Genomic DNA, 25,274 nt, shown 5'->3' on the forward strand with positions numbered 1-25,274 from the left:
CAGTGCATGTCATTAACGTTAGTGGTGTATTCGCAAATAAAAAGGTACGGTAACGATAATCTTATCTATGTACAGGGTAAGTAAAAACGTCGCGGAACAGGATTATCTCCGTGATTTATGAAGCAATTTTTTTAATAATTGGTGTCATATAACATTCCTTTAATAATGATAATGTCTTTTTTCGATTACTGTTTTAGCCCGAAATGATTTTAACGTTTTGTTTTTAAATGTAACACCCTGTATATTTTATTGTTATTGGACGCAAAAAAATGAAATGTTCCGAGGAGTTCAGGAATACTTTTTTTTACAGCAGTTTGATACGCGAAATGCACGGTATTGGTTATATGTACAGGGTGTAAATCGAAAAGTGGAACATAGGCGTTTAACATGGGAAATTACTTTTTCTTTGCGCAAACGTTTCCTAATTATTTTACGCAAAAATACCTACTTCAAATAAAAGTTATAGAGATATAAATTCTGCATCTAAATCATGTGAAACCTCTTCTTGTATGCGAAAAAATTAATTATAAAGATTCTGTTTTCACGAGCTTTTAGTCTAAGTAGCCATGGACTATGATAAAAGAAAAACATAGTCCATGGCTACTTAGACTAAAAGCTCGTGAACACAGAATCTTTATAATTAATTTTTTCGCGTACAAGAAGAGGTAGAATTATCGTTTCACATGATTTAGGTGCAGAATTTATATCTCTGTAACTTTTATTTGAACTATTTTTGCGTAAAATAATTAGGAAACGTTTGCGCAGAGAAAAAGTAATTTCCCATGTTAAACGCCTATGTTCCACTTTTCGATTTACACCCTGTACATATACTTCGCATTCGTATGGAAATTTTGCCTGGAACACTGAATAGATCTTCAAAACAACCATTAAAAAAAGCTTTTTAGGGTATCCAACATTATAAGAAGTATGCTACCCATCTATATACTTTAAAATTGTGGCCAGTCTGCAGTGCCAAGGGGGGCGTATGTTTTAATTACAACCACCATTTTTTAATACATGTTCTTAAAGTGACACCTTTTTGGATAGGTACATAGAAACACAAAAAAAATTATGTTACATAACATTTAATAGAAAAGCTCAAATTGTTGATTTATAATTAATTTTATAATTTCACTAGTCACACGTTAACAAAAAGATTTAAAACAGTAAATTCAGCGGGAGATACAGAATATCACTCCAGACGTAATTGGTAGCGTCCAGAATTTATTTATTTGGTGACTGGGCTATTGTCAAAGGACCAATTGATTGATTAACAACTTTTTTATTTAATTTTTTTTGCAGTAATAGCAAATATGTGTTCTTTTTTTATTTACATGTTTTTTTCTATAGCGGTTGAATTAAATACAGATGCACGCCACTGTTCATAATGTTTAAGTTCGTAGACTTGTTGCTTATTTGTAGTAGTTTGTGATACAATACATTACTTTGACAATACTAATAAAAGATTAGCGTTTTTTAGAACACAAGCTAGTAAAATTATAAAATTAATTAACATAACATTTTCCGTAATTTGGGATTTTCTATTAAATTTGATTAATATGTAATTTACCTTTTTTTAAATTTTTAAAAAATATGTAATGAATGTATTAAGTTTTTCTATACTATTCCGGTATTTACCTCACAAAAACTGCAGGAAAACCTAATTCGGAATACCCGACCGAATGCTCGAAAAGTCGAAATCTATCTAAGGAAATTCCCATCTCTGCCGCAGATGAAAAATTCTTACCTCGGCTCAGTTCGAACACCCGCCCTTCCGGCGATCTAGCCCAACCCTCTACCACTGAGACACATACAGTAGCGGCAAAAAGTTTATCACAATATGGTTTATCGGCAATACCTTTTCGTGGTATTACCATAACATTATCAGATGTTAATAAATAATTAAAAATATTATTTAAATTTTAAAGCATTTTAACGTGCCGCAATATCTGTGAAGTAAGTACTTTTTTAATTTTCATATTTAAAAAAAACACAAAATGATAATTCATTCAAAATGAAGTTAATGATTTCTTCGAAACGAAACGTTGTATTGAAAACCTCTCAAGGGTATCTTGTAGAGCTCAAAAAGTGGCAATGAGAAAGTGTTTTCTATTTTTTGTATCTGTTCAAATAACAGCAGAATCAAATCGGAAAATTTAGGTTTTTCCGGCATATCTTCGGAAGCAATCGGAATTTTGTAGTTTTCTTTAAAGTATGATAATTACCCTTTAATTGCGCAAGTTTTTCCGAATTTGACCATCGTCGTATCTTCTATGTTTTCGGAAATCTCCATAATAGACATCCTTATTTGGGACACAGTGTATATGTAGTGGGAACACAGGCAGTGCATCAATTAGAAAGATACAGTTTTACTTGCAATTTTAATAAAACGTTGACCTAAATCGCATTTATTATTTTTAATGTTATGCTTAATATGGATTAAAATAGCGAAACTATTTTTAAAATTAACAACAAATGACGTGCATTAATAATGAAATTAATTTAAATTGCACAATGTTTTATTTTTAAACAGAGCTGGCTAAAATTTCTCATTTTTGATGATGCTCGTTCTTGAAGCACTAATGATATGGGTTTGTCAGTTTTGAAAACGTATCTCAGGGATCCGCCTCAAATCATGTTATTACACTTACTTACAGCAACATAACCAACCATATGAAATTATGCAGTATTACAGCATCATTTTCAATTCTATCTATCCACATGAGTAACTTATATTTAAAATGTTGCTGATATTAGTTCCATTGAGTCCTTTAAAAGGCCCCTACAGTCTTTGATAGGATATTAAGGTTCGAAAAGGAGCCCTTGCCAATTTTCCCAAAAATTAAATCTAACTGAAGACAAACTCCATAAATACTTTTGCACGATGAATAACTTACAGGCAGAATATTTTCGTAGATTTGGAAATTTTCTTAAAATTGACAGTAATTTGATAATAGTGCGTGACCCATTTGCGTTCTGCAATTCGTTAGATGCGGCAAAATTTTTTGCGTCCCCAAACTAGAATTATGATCCTTTAGTTTTTCCTTCAAGGAAAATATTTTAATACGTCCTGTACATAACCAGTTTGCTTGTCCCTGAATATATTCCCACCTGTTATGTGTCTACCTTTGCGCGTATTCGTCGATTCATCGTACAAGAAACAATCGAAGATCAATATGTCACCCTACAGCCATCAATAATAATGAACGTGCTTGTTAAAAAGCAACACGTCATCTTCATCGAGTAATTTGTACAACTCCATGAAGTCGTTATAATCGCCTTCGTTGAAGCTGTCACCACAACAAAAGCAATAAGGATGCTTTAACAAAAACTATAACGTACCCAATGTATTTATTTTCATTTTGATTGCATTTCAGTTGAAAATTCACCGACATTGTAACCTGCTTCATTATCTATTATCAGGGTGTGGTGGCTTTTCTTGATAGGAGTTTGGTGGTCCCCATCGAATAATCGGAACAGGATAATTGCCTACTACCACCCGGGAAAATGCGTTTGGCGGCAGATCTTGCGGACTAATGAATGGAAGACCGAATGGTGGTACAAATTCATATCCACAGCTGTGCTGGTATCCAGCGAAAGCTACAGTTAGCACGAATACAATCTACAAAATGGTTGATTTACAATCATAGAACAATTTAAACTTACCGTCGATGGCTGCATTTTGGTAGTGTAGATTCTTCTTCAAATTTCAGCAATTTATAGGTACCGTATGGTAATGACAACGCCCACTTTGGACGCCACATAATTAAACATTTAGTTACAGTGCTCATACGCTGTATAAAAGTGTCTCGTAAATTTACCAAGTGAGTTACAGTAATTGTGTCGAGGATAAGCTAAATATAGATAGGAGTTTTTGACCATTTTCAGGGATAAAGGCTGTTAAATTTGGAAAGAATCCAAATTTGAGGCTTTGTATCTTGATAACTATATCAAGTAGAGGTTGCTTTATATCTTCAGTCAGAGCAGAAAGAGCGAAAAGTTTTTTTAACAATAATAAAAATATATAATTGGCGATGCAAAAACAAATGCGTTATTACTGTCAAACGTCACATTATACTCAATTTTGATTATTTATTTTGTTATACAACTAACGTTGGTATACAGTGAGGCAGAGAAATTTGAAATCGTTTCCCTCATGTAAAACAATAACAAAAGGGCAGAATGAAGGGAAAACTTATAATAATTAAATCTTATATCTTAGAACGGGTGTTCAAACCTTCTGTAATTGGGCGAAAGCCTGTTGAAGGCCCAGAACAAGAGAGGGGTAATAAATAAATAAACCGATACAACGAAATATCGAAGGATCCTCAGTATTACAATAACTTTTAACGATAATTTATTGACATTGACATTGAGATAATGCTCTTAATCTTGTTTTGATCAAAATCCATGTGGTCGCCAAAAATAGATCAAATTCATGTTTTGATCATTGAGATAATGCTCTTGGTCTTTTTCCCAACGTTCTTGGTGCATAAATAACGATTTTGACATGTTTTGATCAAAATTCATGTGGTCGCCAAAAATAGATCAAATTCATGTTTTGGTCATTGAGATGATGCTCTTAGTCTTTTTCCCAACGATGTTGGTGCATAAATAACGACTTTGACATGTTTTGATCAAAATCCATGTGGTCGCCAGAAATGCATCAAATTTATGTCTTGAGCATTGAGATAATGCCCCTAGTCTTTTTCTCGACGATCTTGGTGCATAAATAACGATTTTGATTATTTTGATCAAAACCCATATGGCAATAATTTAACATTTTTGAATCACACACATGCGGTTATCAAATGTGCACGTGATGTACTCTTGCTGCATCAAGATAATGCGTTTGAAACCTTTTAAAACTCTAAATTCATGTATAAAGTGTAATTTTTGCTACATTTTGCTCTAAAACTTTCGACCTATACCACAGAGAAGAGTTATATTAAAGTATTACACATCTAAGAGTCATAGGGAATAATCTAGCGGAAGTCCCAACCCGATACATGACCTAGGGAATGAAATATGTTGATTTCTATTATATTGAGCCCGTAGTTTTTCCTGTTCCCGATTCACTCGAAGTCCTATAACTTTTGTTCCTATTGAACCAGCTTCCTGAAAATCAATAGCGTCCGTCCTTAATGTCCAAAGAACCCGTACACCAAATTTCAACTCAATCGGCCACTTTTAAAAAGAGTTAGAGCGCACACGGACGGACGGACGGACGGACGGACGGACGGACGGACGACAATACAAAACTATAAAGGATCTGAGGATCCTTAATAAACTTGACATAGATATTAAAAATCGAATAAAATACAGAGTGTCCGTTTAGAATTTTCACTCTGTATAAATAATACCACCAAATTTGATAAATTGTGCTTAGGCTAAACAACTTTGGTGTTAAACTTATTTTTTGCAAAACCTGATAGAACATGGATTAGAAGGGGGGGGGGGGGGGAATCAAAATAGGGGATAATCCGGTACAGAAAAACAGCCCAATTTTAATTTCACAACGAGAACATAGCGCACAACTCGATAAAAAGACAAATTAAAACATATCATAAAATAAAAAAATAATATTCACAAAGCAACCATAAACATATTCCTACATAACATAAATAAAATATATACTTGGCAGCGATAGGCTTCAAGAGGTGACATACGTGCACAGGCTTAGCGAAAGATTGACACGAAACCAATCGCTGCATGTCAAAGGTCAACTGAAATAATCGATTAGCCACATCAACCGGGTGGCCCTTTGCTAAGACACATAAAAACAAGATCTCTGGCGTATGTTAGGCGAACTATGCTATTTTTACCTGCAACTTTCAAAGCGAGATTATCGAAATGAAATAGGTTATATCACATATTCAAAACAAGACACCTTGCTAAATATGAATATTCGTTATTACCCGGTTCAAATAAATAGTACAACGAACCTTAGGTTAATTAACATTACAACAAAACAACGAAACGTGAGTACGTATCAATTAATTAATTCAATAGGTACTAAGCGCAATTATTCAACCATCTTGATCTAACGCAACTCTCTCCAGATGAAGCAGTCTGTAAAGAAACAGTAATAAATTGACATATCGAAACTGCAACACATTTAATTATTTAATGATAAATAAACAATTTGTCGGTGTCCAAACTGCAGCAACCAAGGAACACAGCTTCAAAATTAATTATGTAGGTATACAGAGTCGGATTGGACAGGAGGGATACCGGGAGATTTCCCGGGGGGGGGGGGGGGGGGGGGGGGTTGACCACACCACCGGGGGCCCTAATTCAATGCTTATTGTTATTACAGTAGAAACTCGATTGTCTGCACATTGATTACTTGGGTTAGCCGCTAATCCGGATTTTATTTTGAACAGGTATTAAAGAAAAAGGATTTAAAGAATTCCTCTACTTTTCGAAACAAGAATTTATCTATGTCTTGTATTTTGTGTTAAAACGTAAATTTCCGAAAAATTTTATGGCACGATAAAATATTCTTAGGCAGAACATTTATCTATAAATAATCCTTCCGGGATAATACACTAATAAACGTAAACCCTCCTTAGCCTCCCCAAACATTAAACTCCTTCCCACTGGAACAACGGCACTGCATAGTAGGTACTTCTATTGTGCTTCCACTCTCACAGTCTCTGCCCCTCTGTTTCGGAAATATTTAGAAAAATTAAATGACGGCTAAACGCTTAGCGCCCTTGTGTATACTCAAAAACTTATACAATTTTGTGTACAAATTGGGGAAGATCATTTTTATATATATTTTGTATTTTATACACTAAACACAAGTAGATGGATTAGCCAGTTAAAATTTTTCCATATAATAATGGAAGAAAATTGCAGACCTGATTTTTTTCTTTTTTGAAAAGATTTGGGTTAGAAAAGAGGTATTTAAGACTGGCGAAATACTATATGTAATATCGTATCTCAGTTCATTTAGCACCCATTTGATTTTTCCCACCATATCCGCAACCAAAAATAGACTTATATGCCACATGTAACAAGTCTATTAAAAATGGATCAAATCCAATGACCCCGTAGGGTCACGCCTCTCTGCCTCTTTCAAACGCTTGAACCTATTCAAACTTCAAACTTTGCACAGTTAACTTATATAGGTACCACATGTAACAAGCCAATTGAAAATGGGTCAAATCCAATGACTCCGTGGGGTCACACCGAGGTGCTCTGCTCTGCTTCATCTAGAGGCGACTTGGGTTAGATCAAGATGGTTGAATAATTGCACTTGGCATTAAATTAATTAATTTATACGTACGATACGTTCCGTTGTTTTGTTGTAATAGGTATTACTAATAATGCTGATGCGACCTGAAAACGTAGTGTCACCCATACGATACCAAAGACTATCCTCCTCCATTAGGAGAATAATAGTCTTTGGATACGATACGATACGATTAAATATAAATAACGTTCCTAATGCTCTACCTTCACATGCCACCCCAGACGGACTTTTTAGGGAATTTCGCAGAGATTCAGTAGCAGAGGGGGGGGGGAGGGGGTAAATTCTTTTCCGTGACCCAAATGAACAATGCGTAATAGACATGAACATATATGGGTATTTGTTCCTTCCCTACTATTCACATTAAATATGGTATCTGAAAGCACCAAATCTACAATTAACAAATCGGTTAAACTAAAACTCCACCACGAGCCCTTTTATTCAACTAGTACACCTCACGTCATTCACAACATTACAATCCATAAAAAAAACTATTCGGTCAACTCAAAAAGGCAGGGGGCCTCTAGGAATGTTTTTTACTATCCTTATTACGGATCGAAACGGTAACGTTTCTCTTTGTGGCTGAGGTGGTCCAAAACGTAAGACAGGAACCGCGTCACTGCTTCCTCCGCCGAAAATCTGCGGGTAGTAGTTATTCGGACCAGGATATTGTGGTCCTCCTACATTATACCCTCCTATCGCCGGCGGGAACGCAGGTGGCGTATTATAACTGTACACTTTCGGCCTGCCAACTATATACTGGGATAGTATGTTGGGATTTGGCTGACTGATCCCGTTTGGTATGCCAAAATTGTATCCATACCCCTGACAGTAGACTGTCGTAGCTAAGGCGAGTACAACTATAATCTGGAAGGGATGAAAAAACCTTTATTAATTGCTCGCTTAAAACAAAGCTAAACTTACCGATGCCTGCATTGTGAATTATACCTAACTACCTGCTGAAATCACAGTTATATATTCCATTTTCACTCAATTTATGTATACACTCCCACAACTGATCGCATATTACAACTAATAATTAATTACGCTTTGGTCACAGTTCCCACAAACTTCATCACGATGTTTTTTAAAGGTAGGTTAAGCTACATTAAATCTTCTAAACTTCTTAGTCATCTTAATATTTTACTACTGTTATTTTTGTAAGTGCCCTCCCACTCCAAAAGTGTCTAGTATTTATGGTTTTGTTGTAAGTGGGCGGTCTAATTTTGGAAAATAGGCATGCATAGTGCATTCTTCCAAAAAAACACAGAGGAAAGTAGGCAACTCTGGTAGGAAGCATCAAAAGTTTGTCTTTTTTTCAATTAACGGATTCGAATTCCACCCCATTCGTAATGAGTTGTTGGATTCGATCAAATTATGCAATATGATGATCTACGTTACATTTTTTCAGTTTGCTCTTCCGACTTTGAGAACCGACTTTGGAATTCTCTAAGGGTGCTCCAAGGTCTTCAGACATTACTAACTGTTATCCTATACCAGTACAAAACACCGGATCGGCTGCAGAAGCCAAGGAACAATTAATGTTTGTAAATAAAACCCATAATCTGAACTAGGTATATCGGGACTATGCATACATTTTTGGTGAAAGATGGTCATGGTACAACAGTTTTTTTTTTAAACTGATGGTCACCTGTAGACTAATTAAGTCAAATATTGGACGGTCGGCGATCTATTAAGTCATTAAAGAAAAGCAGATGATCAAGCTTAGATCCCTGTGTTACTTATGACGCTACCCCCTCCTACCTGCTTCTGGAGTTACGTGAACGGTTTGGTAATGGTCGGAAGAAGTACAAAATTAATTGCTAATTACTTCTTTTATAGTGTTAAGATCGATCACAATTTAGGTAGTTGAATTTTCGGCAGGAATTTTTATCCTTAAAATTGGGAATCAGCACGACTTGAATTACCTAAGAAGAAATATCGCTTATTGGTTTTCTTAATTCACCTCATCCAGAAATTTATACTTGATCTTTTCTGCTTTGTTTATAAAAATTAGATACATAAACTTCCTCTCCTCGACTCTCTTAATTTCAAGTGGGAACGCAGACGGTGCCTCAATTAAAAAAAGTTTTACTTTCAATTTGATAAAACGTTGACCTAATTGTATTTATTGTTTTTAATTTTATGCTTAATGTGGATTAAAATAGCGAAACTATATTTAAAATTAACAACAAATTACGTGCATAAATAATCAAATTAATTTAAGTTGCACAATGTTTTATTTTTAAACTAGCTCATTGTTGATGATGCTCCTTGGAGAACATGGAGTGGAATTCTCTACAAAATTAGTGACATGTTTGCTTCTGGTTTTTCAACCAGGACACACGGGCGATTATGGCTGTAAATGTGTGTAATTTGAGTAACTCCAGGCTGGTTGCTCGGCTCAGTGGAGTGATCTCTTGAAAGTGGAACGTCACGCGACGCCTCCAGTTTTGGACTGAAGGCGAAGAGGACATAGAGCTCAGCACTAGTTAGCTGCAGTCAGGTAGGTCGAGGAGGGGACATTTATTACTCAAAGCTGGAGACGTGTTACAAAAAAGTCAGCACACACTAAAGCCATAAACAAATATAAATTGTACACAACTCTTGTGCAGATAAACCGCATTTTTTAAAAACCGAATTAGCTTATAGTAAATCGTCGGATGGAAGGTAGTAAGCATGCCAACGATGTTTACTTCCTTGGTAGATGACTAATGGGGAGGAAGCTATTTACACATAAAGATTTAAAGGCCGCCTGGCATACATTCAAAATCCTTCGACACTTTATTGCGCTTTAACATCACCAGATTGCCTTTTACGAGTACCTTCTTCCGACACTTCTTTGTTAAGGTATTTGTTTCGACTTTACCAACAAATATGTCTCGTTCAGTCGATTTATGTTGCCTTTGAGTGTAGTTTCATCCGACAAACCGTTTTGGAGATATTCGCTCTGAAAGTTTTGACGTTACCAATGAATATATTTCTTCTAGACGTCCCAATCGCGCTATACACATAAGGTATACCCGATCAAGATAAGGGGTCGAGGAGGATGACTATGGTTGGTAGAAATTAATTCCATTCGTTGAGACCTTTGATTAGAGTACCATGAAGGATAAAACCAATTCAACTCCCCCTCCCCCTCGACTTTGGCACCCTCTGATCTCAAAAAAGAGTCACGCGGGAAAGTTGTAGTTTGTACAAACCAATTTATTTCAATGAGGCCTTTCATTAGAATACCAGGAGGGGTAGAACGTGCTCCCCCCTCCCCCATTTTCAAAAGTTTCACTTGGCACCACTAAAGGCAGGCGTATGGAAAATCGGAGACCAATTTGGTGTCGTATGTAAAAGTTATGCACAATTTACTTTCAAAAACAGCATCTCAGGAAATAATTCATGAATGCACAACCCATTCGACAATCATCTAGACGTCTTCTGCTATCAAAACAGACGAAAGCAGAAAAGAGACATGGGATCTGAAGGTGTTATCAAGCCATCTAATAGTTCTTGGGCTTGGAATGTGGTATTGGTTAAAAAGAAGTATGGGTCTACACGATTCTGTGTGGATTATCGTCGCCTCAATGACGTGACTAAAAAATATAGTTATCTACCTCCATGAATTGACAACATCCTGGACACACTATCCTAATCCAAGTTTTTCTCGATTTTGGATTTAAAACGTTGGCAAGTGAAAATGGTTCCAGAGGACCGGGAGAAGACGACATTTACGATCGGATCGGGATTACGGCATTTTACAGTCATGCCGTTTGGATTGTGTAAAGCACCCACGGCGCGACATTCGAACGTCTTATGGGAAAGTCTTTAAAATTGAAAATAAAAAACAAGCTTTCAAATGATTATTTAAAGGTGGAAACTTTATACGTATGGGTTGGAGTATATTCTAGACCACTACCAAATAAATTGATAAATGTTAGCAATGACAAATAGCACTTAATAACTTTTAATTATTGTTTCAATTTAAGTACTTAAAAAAGTAAAACAAAAACGCCATAAGGCACAATAATATATTAAAATATGGAACTCGTTTCAACAGCAAAGCTGCCAACACCAGCAATTGAAAGGTAAAATTTAAATACCACCCTAATTATACTAATTACAAGTGTAAGTGAAACTTTAAGAGCTTTGATTGGCCTAATCAACCTCCTTCATAATTACACATTAGAATAAAGCGTTTGTTTTTACCAAGGTCTAAACTTCGCTTAGGTAGGTACTTAAAAAAAGAACACGATAATTTAACATTTAGAGTTATTCAATGAGAGCTGGAGCTTTTGAACCTACCATCAGTCCGAAATCTTTGACCAATTTCACGTCAGCTTGACAGACAAAAACTTAAACATTAAAAATGGATACATGAGCTGAACTATCTTCACAAAAGAAACTTCAAACCGGAGGGTTGATTGAAGTTATAAAAAAATTAAACAGTTCGGTATTAATTTAAAGCTTGCGACTTCGGTAAGCAGTTGTCGCGCTCTGGTGAAATCTACCTTTTGGTTCTAAACTGAAGTTTCGCGCTTCAATGAGTCTTAACTAAAAAAGGAGCAGTTTTGCATTGAAATCCCTATACGAAACTTAAACTACAACTCCCAAACTAATGCAGTATATTTGGTTCTTTCGATTGTGGTTACAGATGTGCATTGTACGGCGTTGCCATTTTATTCTACCACTTCTGTTTCTTGCTGGACGTGTCCTTAGGACTATCGACCCTATTGTCAGGATAACCAGGTCCGGTGATGTCACTGAACGTTGGAACAAAGTACCCTACGCTCCTTTGAAACGTGGCCGGTGCCGAAAGACCAAATGGGTACTGATTAAATCCGAATGGATCAAAGTATCTATACCCGTACGCAACGGTGGCCAACGCTAGCACAAGTACTATCTAAAAAGATTTGATGTAATACTACTAAAAGGAATGAGCTTTCGAACTTACCGATACCTTCATCTTGAGGTTGTAATTACTTCTTCAAATCAAAGCTCTGCTATATATCCGATTTTCTTAAGGGGGGCCGCCTACTTCAGGCAAGCAGTGATTACCAATTTAGTCACGTTTCTCACAAACTGCATAAGATGTCGGCTATATCTTGTAATTTATTTGTAATTGCAATTAATATGTTTTAGTGCTTATAAAGCTAGTGATTAATAGCAATCATTAAACGTCCTTTGAATCATCAAGCACAATCCGATATGCAAATTTTCCGTAATTACCAACGTATGAGACAGATTAGAGCATTTTACTCTTCGGATATAGATCTGCAATTTATTCTTCTTCTTTTGGGTGCAGTGGGTGATTTAGATGTTCTTGTAGTATTGTGCGTATATCATCAGTAACGCTTTATTCATTTCGAATCATTTTGATATCCAATCTAATATTTAATTTCTTTGACAACCGCATTTTTGAAATTAAACTAGAAAGTAGTAGTAGTGTAACTCAGTGGTGTTCCACAACAAAGTTTGATGGCAGCGGTATAGATTGATAAAGAACCAGAAAAACGGCGTTCCTATGTTTGGAATAGCTAAAAAACGATTTTGCGGTTTATTCGGGTTTTTAAGACAAGGGCCTATACTGTAGTGACTGAAAACTAGAAGAATCCAGATCAGAATTCCCAACATTCGGATTATACCTTGCATTTTACATCGTTTTCATCAATTGAAAAGTAAGTCAGGAGTTTATATGATTATTTTATATCTTAATTACTTAGCAACTAAACAGTCAAAAGGTGAAAGTTTAAGGTCCATATTCAAACCGAATTGAAAAACGCATAAAAAAATGGTTAAATGTGGTTACCTACTGTAAATAAACCCTAGAAAAAGCGGTAACTATCATTGATTTATTGAGCTTTTGAAAATGACTTTAGAATTAGCTTTTGCGGAATCGCGATTCACAAAAGGCAGGTTGTAGAAAAGTGATTTTTAATAAAAAGTTAAAGGAAATACACAATGAAAATTCCGCTCGGCAAACAACAAAAGCTCTTCAAAAAGGGCTCAGATGAAGAAATATTTTTTAGGAAAGATCTTAAATCACTTTGAAAAATCAGACAGGCTAACAGAAGAAATACAAACAATCAAATTAAAGGGATTTCTGAATTGTGGTTGTGCATCCGGAGCACATCTTGGGATATAAGTATTCAATTTATTAGGCTTCTTCCGTTAAAATTTTGATTTTATAAAAAGCATCCTCAGTTGAAATTTCAAAAAATTGGTGCACAAATAAGGTTCTGTTTGCGCAGACGTTTTAGTCTATTTTTTGACGTACGCATTTTCCCTTAGTACTTCAGAAAAAAACCGTCATAAATAAGAAGGTATCACGTTTATTTTTTAGGAGTGCCATTCTGAAACCAATCTTCAAATGAGTATAACTTTTGTTTCCAAAGTGATTTTTAAAAACTGTTCAATAATTTTGTCCCTTAACTCAATAAGTATATCCACAACAAATTTCCATTTTAGTGGTCCGGCCAAGAATTGCTTGTTCATGCTCAAAAACCCGCAGATACCAAATTTCGTCGAAATCAGAATTTTTTCGCACACTCGTCTAGAGGTGACCCCTTTCGTGGTAAAAATTCAAAAAAATTTTTGCAAAATCGGAAAGGGCATATCCCGAAAACCACTTCAAAGACGTGCCACCCCCACCAGTCTTTGTAACTCTTATGGTTGCGGAGAAAAAAATTAAAGAAGAAATGCAAATATCACCACTTTTTTAAGAGTAATTCATGAATTTAAAGATGAGTTAATGAGGAATTTGTCAATTCAAAACGTGGATAGGTATAAAAGTAACACCAAATTTTTTTTATGCAAGGCCAATGCCCCATGTAATAAAAGATCAAGTTGAAAATGAAATTAATAGACTTCTATCCGTAGGTATTTTGTCTCCAGTTGATTATTCAGAATGGGCACCGATTGTTTCCGGTAATCAAGAAAAATGAATCAATTAGACTATGTGGCGACTTCAAGGTAACCATAAACCACTACATACCTCCATTGAAATCGATCAATATCCATCGCCACGGATAGGGGATCTTTTTTGTAAGCTGCGTGGCGGAAAGCAGTTCACGAAGCTCGATATGTCATAAGCTTTCCGACAAATTAAAGTGAATTATGAATCTAGAACATTGTTAATGGTAAATACCCACAAAGGTTTATATTGTTATAACTTTTTGCCATTTGGTGAAAGTTTTGCACCATTTAAATTTCAAAAAATCCGTTTTGGCTAGCCTGATCAGATGTAGGTGGATTTCTTTAACCACATCAACATATAAAAGTGTCTGCTATTTTGTTCCAATATGGCGGAATTGGCTGATTCACAAACTTGACCGAAATATTTATGAGTTACACCGACCCTTAAAGTTTGGTCGAAATCAGTTCATGATACGAAAGTTAGAGTGTTTCTTAGATGTGATCTATATAAACCTATAAATATACTGGTACCATTACAATAACTAGATAGAAATCTACTATGGACTCGTTATTGGGAGGAATAGTGGCGTGGTTGTATTTGTTGATGATAGGTCAGAAGATGAAGTTCGGCATATGAATAGGTTGAAAGTTGTGTTAAAGAGGATTTTCATACTTGTGAAAGTAAAACGGCAGATAAACAAAACGCTCCAAAACCCACTCGAAATCATTCCTAGGTTGTTTATTATGTATGGTAAATTTGTAAACAATTAGGCTCAGGTTTTGTACCCCTTGTATAAACAAGTATAAATTGTACACAACTCTTGTGCAGATAAAGCGCATTTTTTAAACCGAAACAGCTTTTGTTTTGACATCAACAATGGATATATTTCTTGCAGACGTCTCAATCGCCCATTGTGAGTATCCTCTTCCGACAATCCGTTCGTGAGGTATAAGGACGGATAATAAAACGCAAACAATAGCACTTTTTTTTAATACTTAAAAAATGCGCTAAAAAGGATGCAAAATGGGTGCGGATGACTGAATGTGAAAAGAAACTTTTACAATTGGCGGATGTATTTGTGCAATATGGTTCAAGTGAGACTAACTGTTGATTTTCGTATAGTTTTAAGTCTTGCTTTTCAAAATGGAGTAGAAAAACCGATAACTTAAATGCATTTAGGACGAATAAATCCGGAGGTCGGGTGTTCGGACCTGGGTTGAAGTGAATTTTTCATCTATGGCAGAGATGGGAATTACCTTAGACCAGTTTCGACCATTCTGCCAGCTACCTACTAGAGGCACCTCTAAAAAGCAGTATGCGGATCATTCTGTAATTGGGCGCAAGCCTGTTAAGGGCCCAGAAAGAGAGAGGGATAATACATAAATACATAAATAAATCTAGCACGTTGCAGTCTGCAGAGAACAAATTCTCTCAAGTTGAAAAGGAGGTTATAGCAATAATTATGTGTTACTAAATTTAATCAGTACCTTTTTGGACGAAAATTTCAATTGTATACCCATCATAAACCGTTGTTGCCAATTTTCGATACCTGCCGAGGTACCTGCTCAATAAGCCGTCTGTCAATTATAGAATACGTGAAATATCTAATTATGCAATTACATAAAAAGTAAATTGCTTTAATGAAAAAGTGATGGTGTCGTTTTGGACTGCATATTCGATCTTAAGAATCATTCGCCATTTGAGTACCTAAATACACAAATTTTTGAAACGACAAAGAGATGGATAGGCGCCAAGAAATCCAAAAACTTCAGTAAGGAAAATATTGAAACATGACGTGGATTACCTATCTACTTAATGTAAAAAGCAAGAGTTGTTTGTCACATAAGTTTGGTTACTACGAGTATTTATTTCTTGTTTTCAGGTAATTTTAATCATAGGAATTATGGGAGTTGTCGGAGTCAGGAATTTGAGCGCGCTTTGGTTATCGATCGCCCACATTCGTCTTCCTTTTTCGTTTAAACAGCTAGGACTAGGGCGTAGAGAACGCACGGAACTTTATTTGCCGCCATCAATAGTTTCTTAATATTTGGCTATTAAATTCGTTAAATTGGCACTCCCGCACTAATTCATGGACGGATTTGCCCTTGCCCTAAATGAGGAGGATATAATTGCGTCTCTGCTGGCTTTTAAAGAGGTAAGTATGTACATTTTTAGTTATCAAAGAAGAGGATTACCTTTGATTTTTCTTTTAGGGTTTTAATTGGAAGGTTCAAAGTCTAGTTTTAATTTATAGTACCAGTTTAAGGACCAGTTTCAGTTCGGAAAAGCTTTAAGTACCTAGCATTTTGTCGGCTTTCAACATCTTTTGATATAGCTACTACCTGCTGATATTGAACCACCATTTGCTGAAATTGTGTCACTGGGCCATGCACCTGCAGATTTGATATCAAGGATTCGATCGTTACTTATGGTCGAGTTTTACACACGAATGTTATGGTAACCCGCCACTTCTCTCTGGAGAGGTTGACCCAGTCAGTATTAGTATCGTACTTGTGATAGAAGCTTACTACGAGGGAGGTGAGGGCCTTCAGGCATTGTTCAGTTCATTGCATTCCGAGCACTACGGCTTGGGAGTTTTCTTTGATTGCAAATTTATGGATCCGAGAACTGAGCTCACTTCTATGGATGACATTTAAGTTACATTAAGGTAAGCGTTACCTTTTTATGTATTACTTGTATTTAGCCTATACGTGCGCATTTGTGTTTGGAACACATTTCTTTGTGGAAACTTAAGATCAAGTAATCAATTTAATCTATCATTCTTGATTGGAGATTTCAATTGTAAAGTCAAGTTACTAAGATTTTTGTGTGATGTAACTTATAATTTTGAATATTTGGGTATTACCTACTCCTACAGTTTTCAAAATATTTAGTTCGTTATTTTTGCATTCGGTAGCTTTTAGCTCTCGCATCTCTACCAAGAAAAATTTTGATGATTATGTAAACATGTGTACACTGCGCAATGTCAACTTTCTTATTTATTAATATATTTTGTTAAATTTTAACCACAGATGTTTCAAGTAAAGACAAACATATCTTATATTGTAAAAATCAGATGTGTGCATGCGCAAACCGCACACCGTGAACTTTCTTATTTATAAGAATAGATAGATATAGATAGTGTCTATTTTGTACCAATTTGGTGTCGAACATATTTATACCATAACTTATTTTTCTTTGTACACATAAATAGTTCTTTTGGGACATACTGATCAATTCATGGAAAATGTGCCCAAGTTACTTACCTTAACGCGAAAACGTTCTTTTCATTTTTTTCTTTTTGTTTGTAGCACAAACTGCACATTTTTCTTCACATTTGGTTTGCAAATTACTTGTAGAATCGTTCCCGCACCTTAACCAGGGTTTTCGTCACTCCTGAATCCTTATATCGTGCATCTGCCGTAGTATATCAGATTTTCTCTCCGATACCATCATCATTTTCTAGAACTCCCTTAAGAAAACCATCTTCGGTCTTTACGGAAATCTTCTGACCATATAGATATTAGATACTTATGGAAATATCCGATTGATTCGATGACGGCTAACCGTTCGCCCTTCGGGTGACTCAGCAATTACGTTCCGGTTTAGAGAAAACTTTACTGAAATATTCTTGTTATAGCATATACATACAATGTTAGGCGACGTGGTCACACTGTTAAGGAGCGAGTTTTCGATGGGCCACCCTATGTTATTATAATATTAATAGCTATACAACGAAGTCTGTCCTTTGAATCCATTAAATAATGTATCGAACCATCTAATATCAATCTAATTCACTCTTACTATTTACTTGCTTAACTAGAAAAATATTGTTTATCGTTATTTTCGAGCATATGTTCGGTTACTCTAGTTCGATCCCAATGAATGTATTTAATGTGAGTCACGTGCTCAAATTTTGAATGCCAAAATACACTTAAATTGTTGAGCAAACGAAAAGATCATTTAAAATTGGTTGACACACTCTATCCAGGTAAAGCCAAGTTCACGGGAGATAACCATAATCAAACTCCATTTTTAACAAATAAGTTTTAATTTTGACACACTACTCTATTGTACCATTGATCGTAGTTAGACTGACTTCTTTTTCTTCTCGGTTGGAGAACTACCGTCTTCTTCTTCTGTGTTGAGTATACGGAAAGAGGGACCTATACCACCATTGCTTCCATAAAAATAACTCCGCGGATGATAATAGCCCAAACTATCATCATTATAACCAGTTATCGCAGGTGCGTGATAGGAAAACGGATTAAAAACTGGTGGCCTGTTCACTACGTACCGTGAGAGTAGATCTGAACTGTGATGACCTACACTGGGCACCGTGCTGGAACTGTACCTATATTTACAGTTGTGCGCAGCTGAAGATAAGCCTACTGCAAGTGCAAATACAATCTGGAAAAGTACCAAGTGAAAGCTTTGCTCTAAAAACGAACGATTGGTTAGACTCACCGACGCCTGCATTTCTATTATATCGAACTTGCTTTCTCAAATCACGGTTGTAGTCCATTTTTTTGCGAATTTAAAGGAAGACACCTACAGGCGATCGCCTATCTTAAGTACCAAATAATTACCAATTGTGAGCCACAAATCGAGATGTTTCCACAATGTGGGCATCGCAATCATGAGATTTTACAGCTTTTAGGAAATATTTTAACTATGTTTCCTTTCGTATTACTTTATGATGATTAGGCCATGTTATTGTTGCTAAGTATTTATTGTTAATGAATTACAGTCCTCCTGGAAATCTAGTACACTTTCTGCTACGACCTGTTTCACATATACCGTCTTGTACCAAATGCTAACTGCCTGGAGTGCAAGATGGTGGCTATCACTTCAAGCTTCTCAAGTTTCCCTTCAAGGTTCCCTCTTGAGTTCCTCTTCCCAAGTTGCTCTCCGGTTCTTAAATTCCCATCATTGCCCGTCGGCCCTTGACGTCGGGTTATATCAGTTTATATTACTTTCAAGTCTTTCCAAATATCTCTTCATGTTTCCTTCAATTTGTTCCCTTGCCCTCCGATCTTCAAATTCCCCTCAATGATCTTCCTCGGCCGTTCACTTCAATTTTTACACCATTGCTTTCAGGTTCTCGTCAAATTTCCATCCAATCCATTTTCCTGGATCAGGTATAGCTCGGGCACGGTAACTATTGGATGGATAGAATTGTTCATCCGTAATTCCATGTCAAGGCATCAAATTGTAAGGAGTTACGGGTGTTTTTTGGGGGGAGTTCGGTAAGAAAATAAACCAAATTTGCAATGATGTTCACTTTTTTTGCACTAACCAAAACGTTTCTTGCCTTAAAAAAGGTTCCCGCCAAATCTTCAGGCCAACAAAGTCATAATAGTTTCCCCCCTCCCTCACCCGCATATATAATTATACTCCCCTTTGTTTGTAACCTATTCAATTTCTCACTTTTACAGCAACTCCTACTCGTTTTACCTCATCTTGTCCTAACCTCTGAACCTATATAGTATTTCATTCCACATTCATTGTTACCGCATCTTCCAACCCATGTTAATATGTCCATTTTCTCCATTCGTCCGTCCGAGTTAAAACTACTGCTACAGTTTTCAATTCGTTCTTTTTGCTTATAGCTCTGGCACCTCAATCAAGAGAAACCTTGACGATTAATGTGCGCATGCGCAAATTGAACAATGTCACCTTTCTTATTTGTGGAGATATCTTTTAATCACAGATGATTCTATGAAAGGCATACATATCGCATATTGTAAAGGTGTGCGCATGCGCAGACTGTATGTTTAAACCATTCTTTAAGTCATGTTGGAAGGCGCTATTATGGTCACTTCATCCGTTCGTCTGTCCGTTCTCTGTCCAAGGCCCTAACTACTCGTACGGTTTTCACATATTTGACTTTTTTTTATTTTACTTAAAAAAAAAATCAAATGTGCGCAAACTGCGCAATGTCATATTTCTTATTAATGGAGATATTTTTTTGAAACTTCTACTAAATAATGTACTAGTAAAGGTAAACATATCGCATATTATAAACATGCGAAATACTTAATCAGAAGAATATTTATGCCTTAACTTATTTTCCTTTTTACACATAAATAATGCGTTACATGACCTTTCGGGTCTGATCAATGCGCTGAAGGTACTCGCTATAAAGCAGGCTATAAACGGGAAACTTCTGTTATTAACGTTTTTAATTGGTTTGAAATTTTAACCACAGATGCTTCTAGTAAAGGCATATCTAATTGTAAAAATCAGATGTGCGCATGCGCAATGCAAACGTTCTTATTTATGGAGCCATTTTTTTGAAAATAGATGCTTCTAGGAAAGAAAAACATAACGGCTATGGAATATGCGCTAAAGTTACTTGCCTTTATTTTAATGGCCACTTGGTGGCTCTCCCAGCCAGGGCCGTGTGGTACTATGATGCAGAGAGGCGGTACCGTAGAGGGGCGACAAAAGCAATGATTTTTTAACCACTTGTAAAAGCTGAACCGGCAATTTTCACAAAAGACCGGTGCACGTGGTGATTGTACTGTTTTGACTTCAGATAAACAAATGTTAAATCTTTGTTCTATCTATTACATATACCATTTATATTCATATGTTCAGTTATATTTTGAATTTCACTCTTAATTGGCTGAATGAACGAATGACACTTCTGGAAACTCATAGTGAACATCTCCAGTGCTTATATGGCATCTTTAAAATCAAGGATAACAAAACGCTAGAAAGGTATTGCAATAATTTCGAGTCAATACTTTCGACTCAAAGCGAATTGGTTGTAAATACAAGTGATTTTCAAGAAGAATGATATTATACGGGGTGAATATTTTGTCTGGAACACTGAATATATCTTCAAAACTATATTTTTATTAAAGCCGATTTTTATGGTATCCAAAATTACAAAAATTTCGCTAACAATTTACGTACTTTAAAATTGTGGTCAGTGGCTTACTTGAGCATGGTCAAAGGAGAATATTTTTTTTAAATAGTAACCCTCTAGTTTTCATTACATTATCTCAAAGAGCACACGTTTTTGAATATAGCAGCATAACACAGTTATTGTACTGCATAATCAAATTTAAGAGAAACACTTATTTTAAGGAAAATAGTTTGTTAATTAATTTAATAATTTTACTTTGGCTATGGTTTTTATATTGTCATATTAAAAAAAGTTTATTCTTTAATAACACCTCACGAAAAACAGTGCTTTTCATTTAAAAAAGTGACACCCTCTTATGCGTGTGTCAAATGTAGTCAAAACCAAACTGACAATTCAACAGCATTAGCACATCAAATTGTTTAGGAAAAAGCGACGATTCCGAGTTTACTCTCATTGATATTATTTTTGGTAAACCGAAGGGAGACATTCATCAGACGAGGAGTGCTGATGGAACTTACAGACAAACCCAAAAAATTAGAGGTCAAAGCAAAGCCGCATATCATGTAAACAATCGTCGCGTTCAATGTCGCATTATAATTGAGTTCGATTTTAGTGGATCGCCCATAAAAATTAAAATTTATTACATAAGTAGCGTGAAGTAGTTAAAATAAAAAACAATTTCGACTTAATCAAGTTTGGAAACCTAATCGGATGTGGGTGCCGCTTATTATTTGGCCAAATAGAGTCAAAATGGGGTTCGCGTCAGTTAGTGATAAAATTATTACCCGAACGTTTACTAAAAATCGCCAATTTTTCTGTTTCAGGTTTTTCTACTCGTCGTTCTCTTCTCGATTACTGGTACCAAAGGACTCTTCCGGAATTGTATGCAGCTGCCAATCTGGCGGGAAGTCATCCATAAAACTGCCGAATGCCGAATATTCTGAAACGTAGCCTTTATAATCCACATATCAAAATCTCGAAATAAATTGGTGCAAATTTATTAATACACTCAAGGTAACTGATTGAATCAAACAGACAGTTTTTGAATTTTCTCAAAGTGCCAACCTTATGGAAACATTTCAAAAAATCTGAAATCTTCGTTGAAAAATGGGTAAGCTAAACTTGATCAATTTAGTGCATTTCCAAAAATAAAAAAGTTCGCCCGTGCGTTCGTGTGTTCCTATTTTATGTATGTATGTATTATGTGTATTTTTGGTTAAGTTGGGCAAGGAGTTAAGCTATTACTTAGGTTCAAGACGCCTCTTATAAAATAAAATTGGACTTCTACGACACTGGCAAAAATATTAATATGACAATCAATTTTCATGACTCCCACGGCTATCTCATTAATAATTAATAAAAAAATGTTTTTATACCCCTTACCTTGCGGAAGTTTGGTCTCTTATCTCCTTCTAAGATCTAAAGTTCAAAATTTAATGCTCTGGCGAGACTTTTAGTTGGATATTTTTGCTTTCGTTCCAGCTTTGGGAAATCGTTGTTTTTTACGTATGCCGTAACTCTGTTGCCTTTTATCCATCACAGACCGACCGCTGTATACTCTAACTCTCTAACTGAATTATCTGCGGTTTCCAAAATTATTACGCTGACCTTGACCAGGAGCGAAGAAAAGCAACTTTTGGTGGCGCTCGAGACTTCTGGATCATCACTTGTAAATCATATAATTACATTGCCAATTAAAAATATCCTTTTGACTAATTACAGCGTTTGATTTTTAAATTATTTAAAAATACAGAAATCTTAAAATTACTTAGTTTTTTTGAGTAATAGTTTTCAGTTTCAATGCCAATTAGAATTAGACATAAAGCCAGCTTAGAAAGAACGCGTCTCCATTCCTCTAACAGCGATAAAAGCACGTGCGTTAATTAAATTGCAGCTGATAACAAATCCTTATTGCAAACGTCCTTATATTTTAACACGAATTTTCACATTTTACAATTAAATACACAAATCTAAATAAACAGTTGACAAAAACGATAAAATTTAAACAAGAACGTAATTGCACACAAAAAAACAACACTGTGACATAAATTCAAATACAATAAACCAATTACTCTGTGCTTATTTCGTAAATAAGCCACTAGATTTTCACATACAGGGTGTTCCGTCATTATTTTTGGTATTTAGACCGAAATAACGTCTACCATGACGTTGTTTACACAACGATATCCAAATCATTAAAAAAATGTACACGTAGGTATTTATGCGGGAGTGTTGTATCATGTTTTTAACAGTAATACGGTTTTCCTTACACTATTAATTTTCTTGCTTTCAAATTTTACTATTCCAGTATTCCAGTATGAACTGACGCTTTTCCTTTGCATTGTATTTCGACGTCATTACCTACTCCAAAGTTTAACTTGATGCCTGTCTTACGATACACGCATTCAGAGTAAGCCAAGTACAAAAACAACTTGTATGTATACATTCCTATGTTGGAATGAACAAATTCATTACTATTTTGCAGTTAAATGGTCTTAAATTGCTTTAAGGGTGTGCTCTTTAAGCAGTGCTACACAATTGTTTCTAACGCTCTTATTGTTGTCGTATACGACATTCCGTATTATGTTAATTTATTGTTTTACGAAGTTGGAAAGTGTTCTAGAAATATTTGTTTGGCTGGTGACGGGTCGTCGACACCTACCTTTTTGTAAGACAATCAAAGCCATCAAAGGCTATAACAGGAGAACTAAACCAAATTAGTCAGAAACGGAAGCAAGGTATGTCTTCTCATGTAGTTAGATACAGGAGCCACTGTTAAATGTCAACCATTTTTTTGTATTTTTTTTGGTTTCTAAAGCGGATGGTTCCTCCAGGTGTATTTAAAATTCAAAAGTCACATTAACTAAATGGAGGATTGGAAGACAGCGTCATGTCTTCTAATGAAAATACGTGTGTGGCAACAATAGATAAGGACACATTGTATTTCTCCCTACATTTTTACAAAACTTTTAAAAATGGCCCTCGTTCACCTCAGAAGCAAGGATTTTCTGTTGGGAAAATATCTTGGTAATTTTTTGCTACTTGGAAACCACCTTACACTTTACAGGGATGTTCTACAAATGTTTAGGTAACCAGATCCTGTGTAGATGAGTTTTATTATCAATCACACCAAAGTAAATTAGAAGCTTCAAGGGTTGTACGTTCTTAGATTTTTGATTTAACTCTAGTTAACTATAATAATTTTTTTAAAATATGGGAGTTCGCAGTGTGAACCCCCATCACGCCCTGCGGCTGTTTCCAGTGTCTGTGACTAGGGATATCTGTTGTGGTGCGTACTAAAAATTTGTCAAGTGCCTCCAAGACAGGTTGGACTCTTTTAATCTCATTTTGACTGGCTGGCTGGCCAGCTGGCAGCAAATGCGGGCCCCTAGAAGAATGCCTGTAGAAAGACGAGGAGTCTACATGTACCTGCCGTGGCCGTGTAATAAAAAACTTTAGGGATGTGGGGCTACATGATGTGGAGCCATCCCCGAGCGTGTTATACTAACCTGGAGATTTTTCAGGTTTTTCCTATCTTCTTCTACAGCTTGGTCCGATCGTTTTCAAATTGGTGTCGTCGGAAAGATCTTCTAAACGCGCACAACTTCTGCGTGCCGGAATTCTGTTTTTTTTCTAGGGGCGAAATTAACCACCTTTTGCAAGTCTTCTAAGGGTAGTCGACTTTAGACGCCCAACAGTTTCTTAGAGCCTAATCGCGGTCTCTCTCTCTCGTGTCGCCAATAGAAGCTCGAGCTATTGAAAGTACCAAAAAATTGAGTACTAGTTTTGGCGGGTTTTTAACGAAATTCACCAAAATACGAATTGCGGGTGAACCGGACGTCGGACCTGGGTACCGACAAAGGGCATGCGGTAGCCCCCGACAAGATCTTACCGATGGTGGAGTTAAAATTTCAAACCCGAATTGCAGGTGAACGGGACGTCGGAGCTCGGAGGTAGGTACCGAAAACGATCTCCTATATTATCTTTATTTTGGGTTAAACATAGACCTTCGATTACTAGGCGTAGGTACATGATCATTTTTAGCGCATTTTTGGTAACAAAAAGGAGCTTATCATTTCACTTTGTCCGGCTGGCTGGCTGGTTGGCTGGCTGGCTGGCTGGGCGGATTGAAAAACTTTTGATCTAGACATCGTAGAGAGGTCCGGTTTTTTGCATTATCTCCGTCTTGTCGAGTTATTGGCGCAATGGACATTCATTAAGCCCGTAGTGGT

General features: G+C 36.0%; 1 protein-coding gene and 3 long non-coding RNA genes across 4 annotated transcripts; 1 reads left to right on the top strand and 3 right to left on the bottom strand.

Annotated features, from left to right (window-relative positions):
• Positions 1-3,332: 3,332 nt before the first annotated feature.
• On the bottom strand, positions 3,333-3,785 carry LOC116177727. Its single transcript, XR_004146738.1, has 2 exons — positions 3,667-3,785; positions 3,333-3,622 (listed from the first exon to the last, which is right to left on the bottom strand). It is a non-coding gene; the product is annotated as an uncharacterized LOC116177727 (long non-coding RNA).
• Positions 3,786-7,667: 3,882 nt separating this feature from the next.
• On the bottom strand, positions 7,668-8,339 carry LOC116177726. Its single transcript, XM_031496797.1, has 2 exons — positions 8,183-8,339; positions 7,668-8,125 (listed from the first exon to the last, which is right to left on the bottom strand). Exons 1-2 carry the CDS (start codon positions 8,192-8,194, stop codon positions 7,763-7,765), a joined length of 375 nt encoding a protein of 124 aa, XP_031352657.1. The 5' UTR covers positions 8,195-8,339; the 3' UTR covers positions 7,668-7,762.
• A 4,155-nt stretch (positions 8,340-12,494) lies between these two features.
• Positions 12,495-22,758, top strand: LOC116177730. The gene is made up of 4 exons (XR_004146741.1): positions 12,495-12,927; positions 16,048-16,320; positions 16,379-16,833; positions 21,867-22,758. It is a non-coding gene; the product is annotated as an uncharacterized LOC116177730 (long non-coding RNA).
• On the bottom strand, positions 18,037-18,785 carry LOC116177728. The gene is made up of 2 exons (XR_004146739.1): positions 18,633-18,785; positions 18,037-18,575 (listed from the first exon to the last, which is right to left on the bottom strand). It is a non-coding gene; the product is annotated as an uncharacterized LOC116177728 (long non-coding RNA).
• Positions 22,759-25,274: the final 2,516 nt, after the last annotated feature.

The sequence above is a fragment of the Photinus pyralis genome, unplaced genomic scaffold, assembly GCF_008802855.1.
Source record: "Photinus pyralis isolate 1611_PpyrPB1 unplaced genomic scaffold, Ppyr1.3 Ppyr1.4_LG8, whole genome shotgun sequence".
Taxonomy (NCBI): domain Eukaryota; kingdom Metazoa; phylum Arthropoda; class Insecta; order Coleoptera; family Lampyridae; genus Photinus; species Photinus pyralis.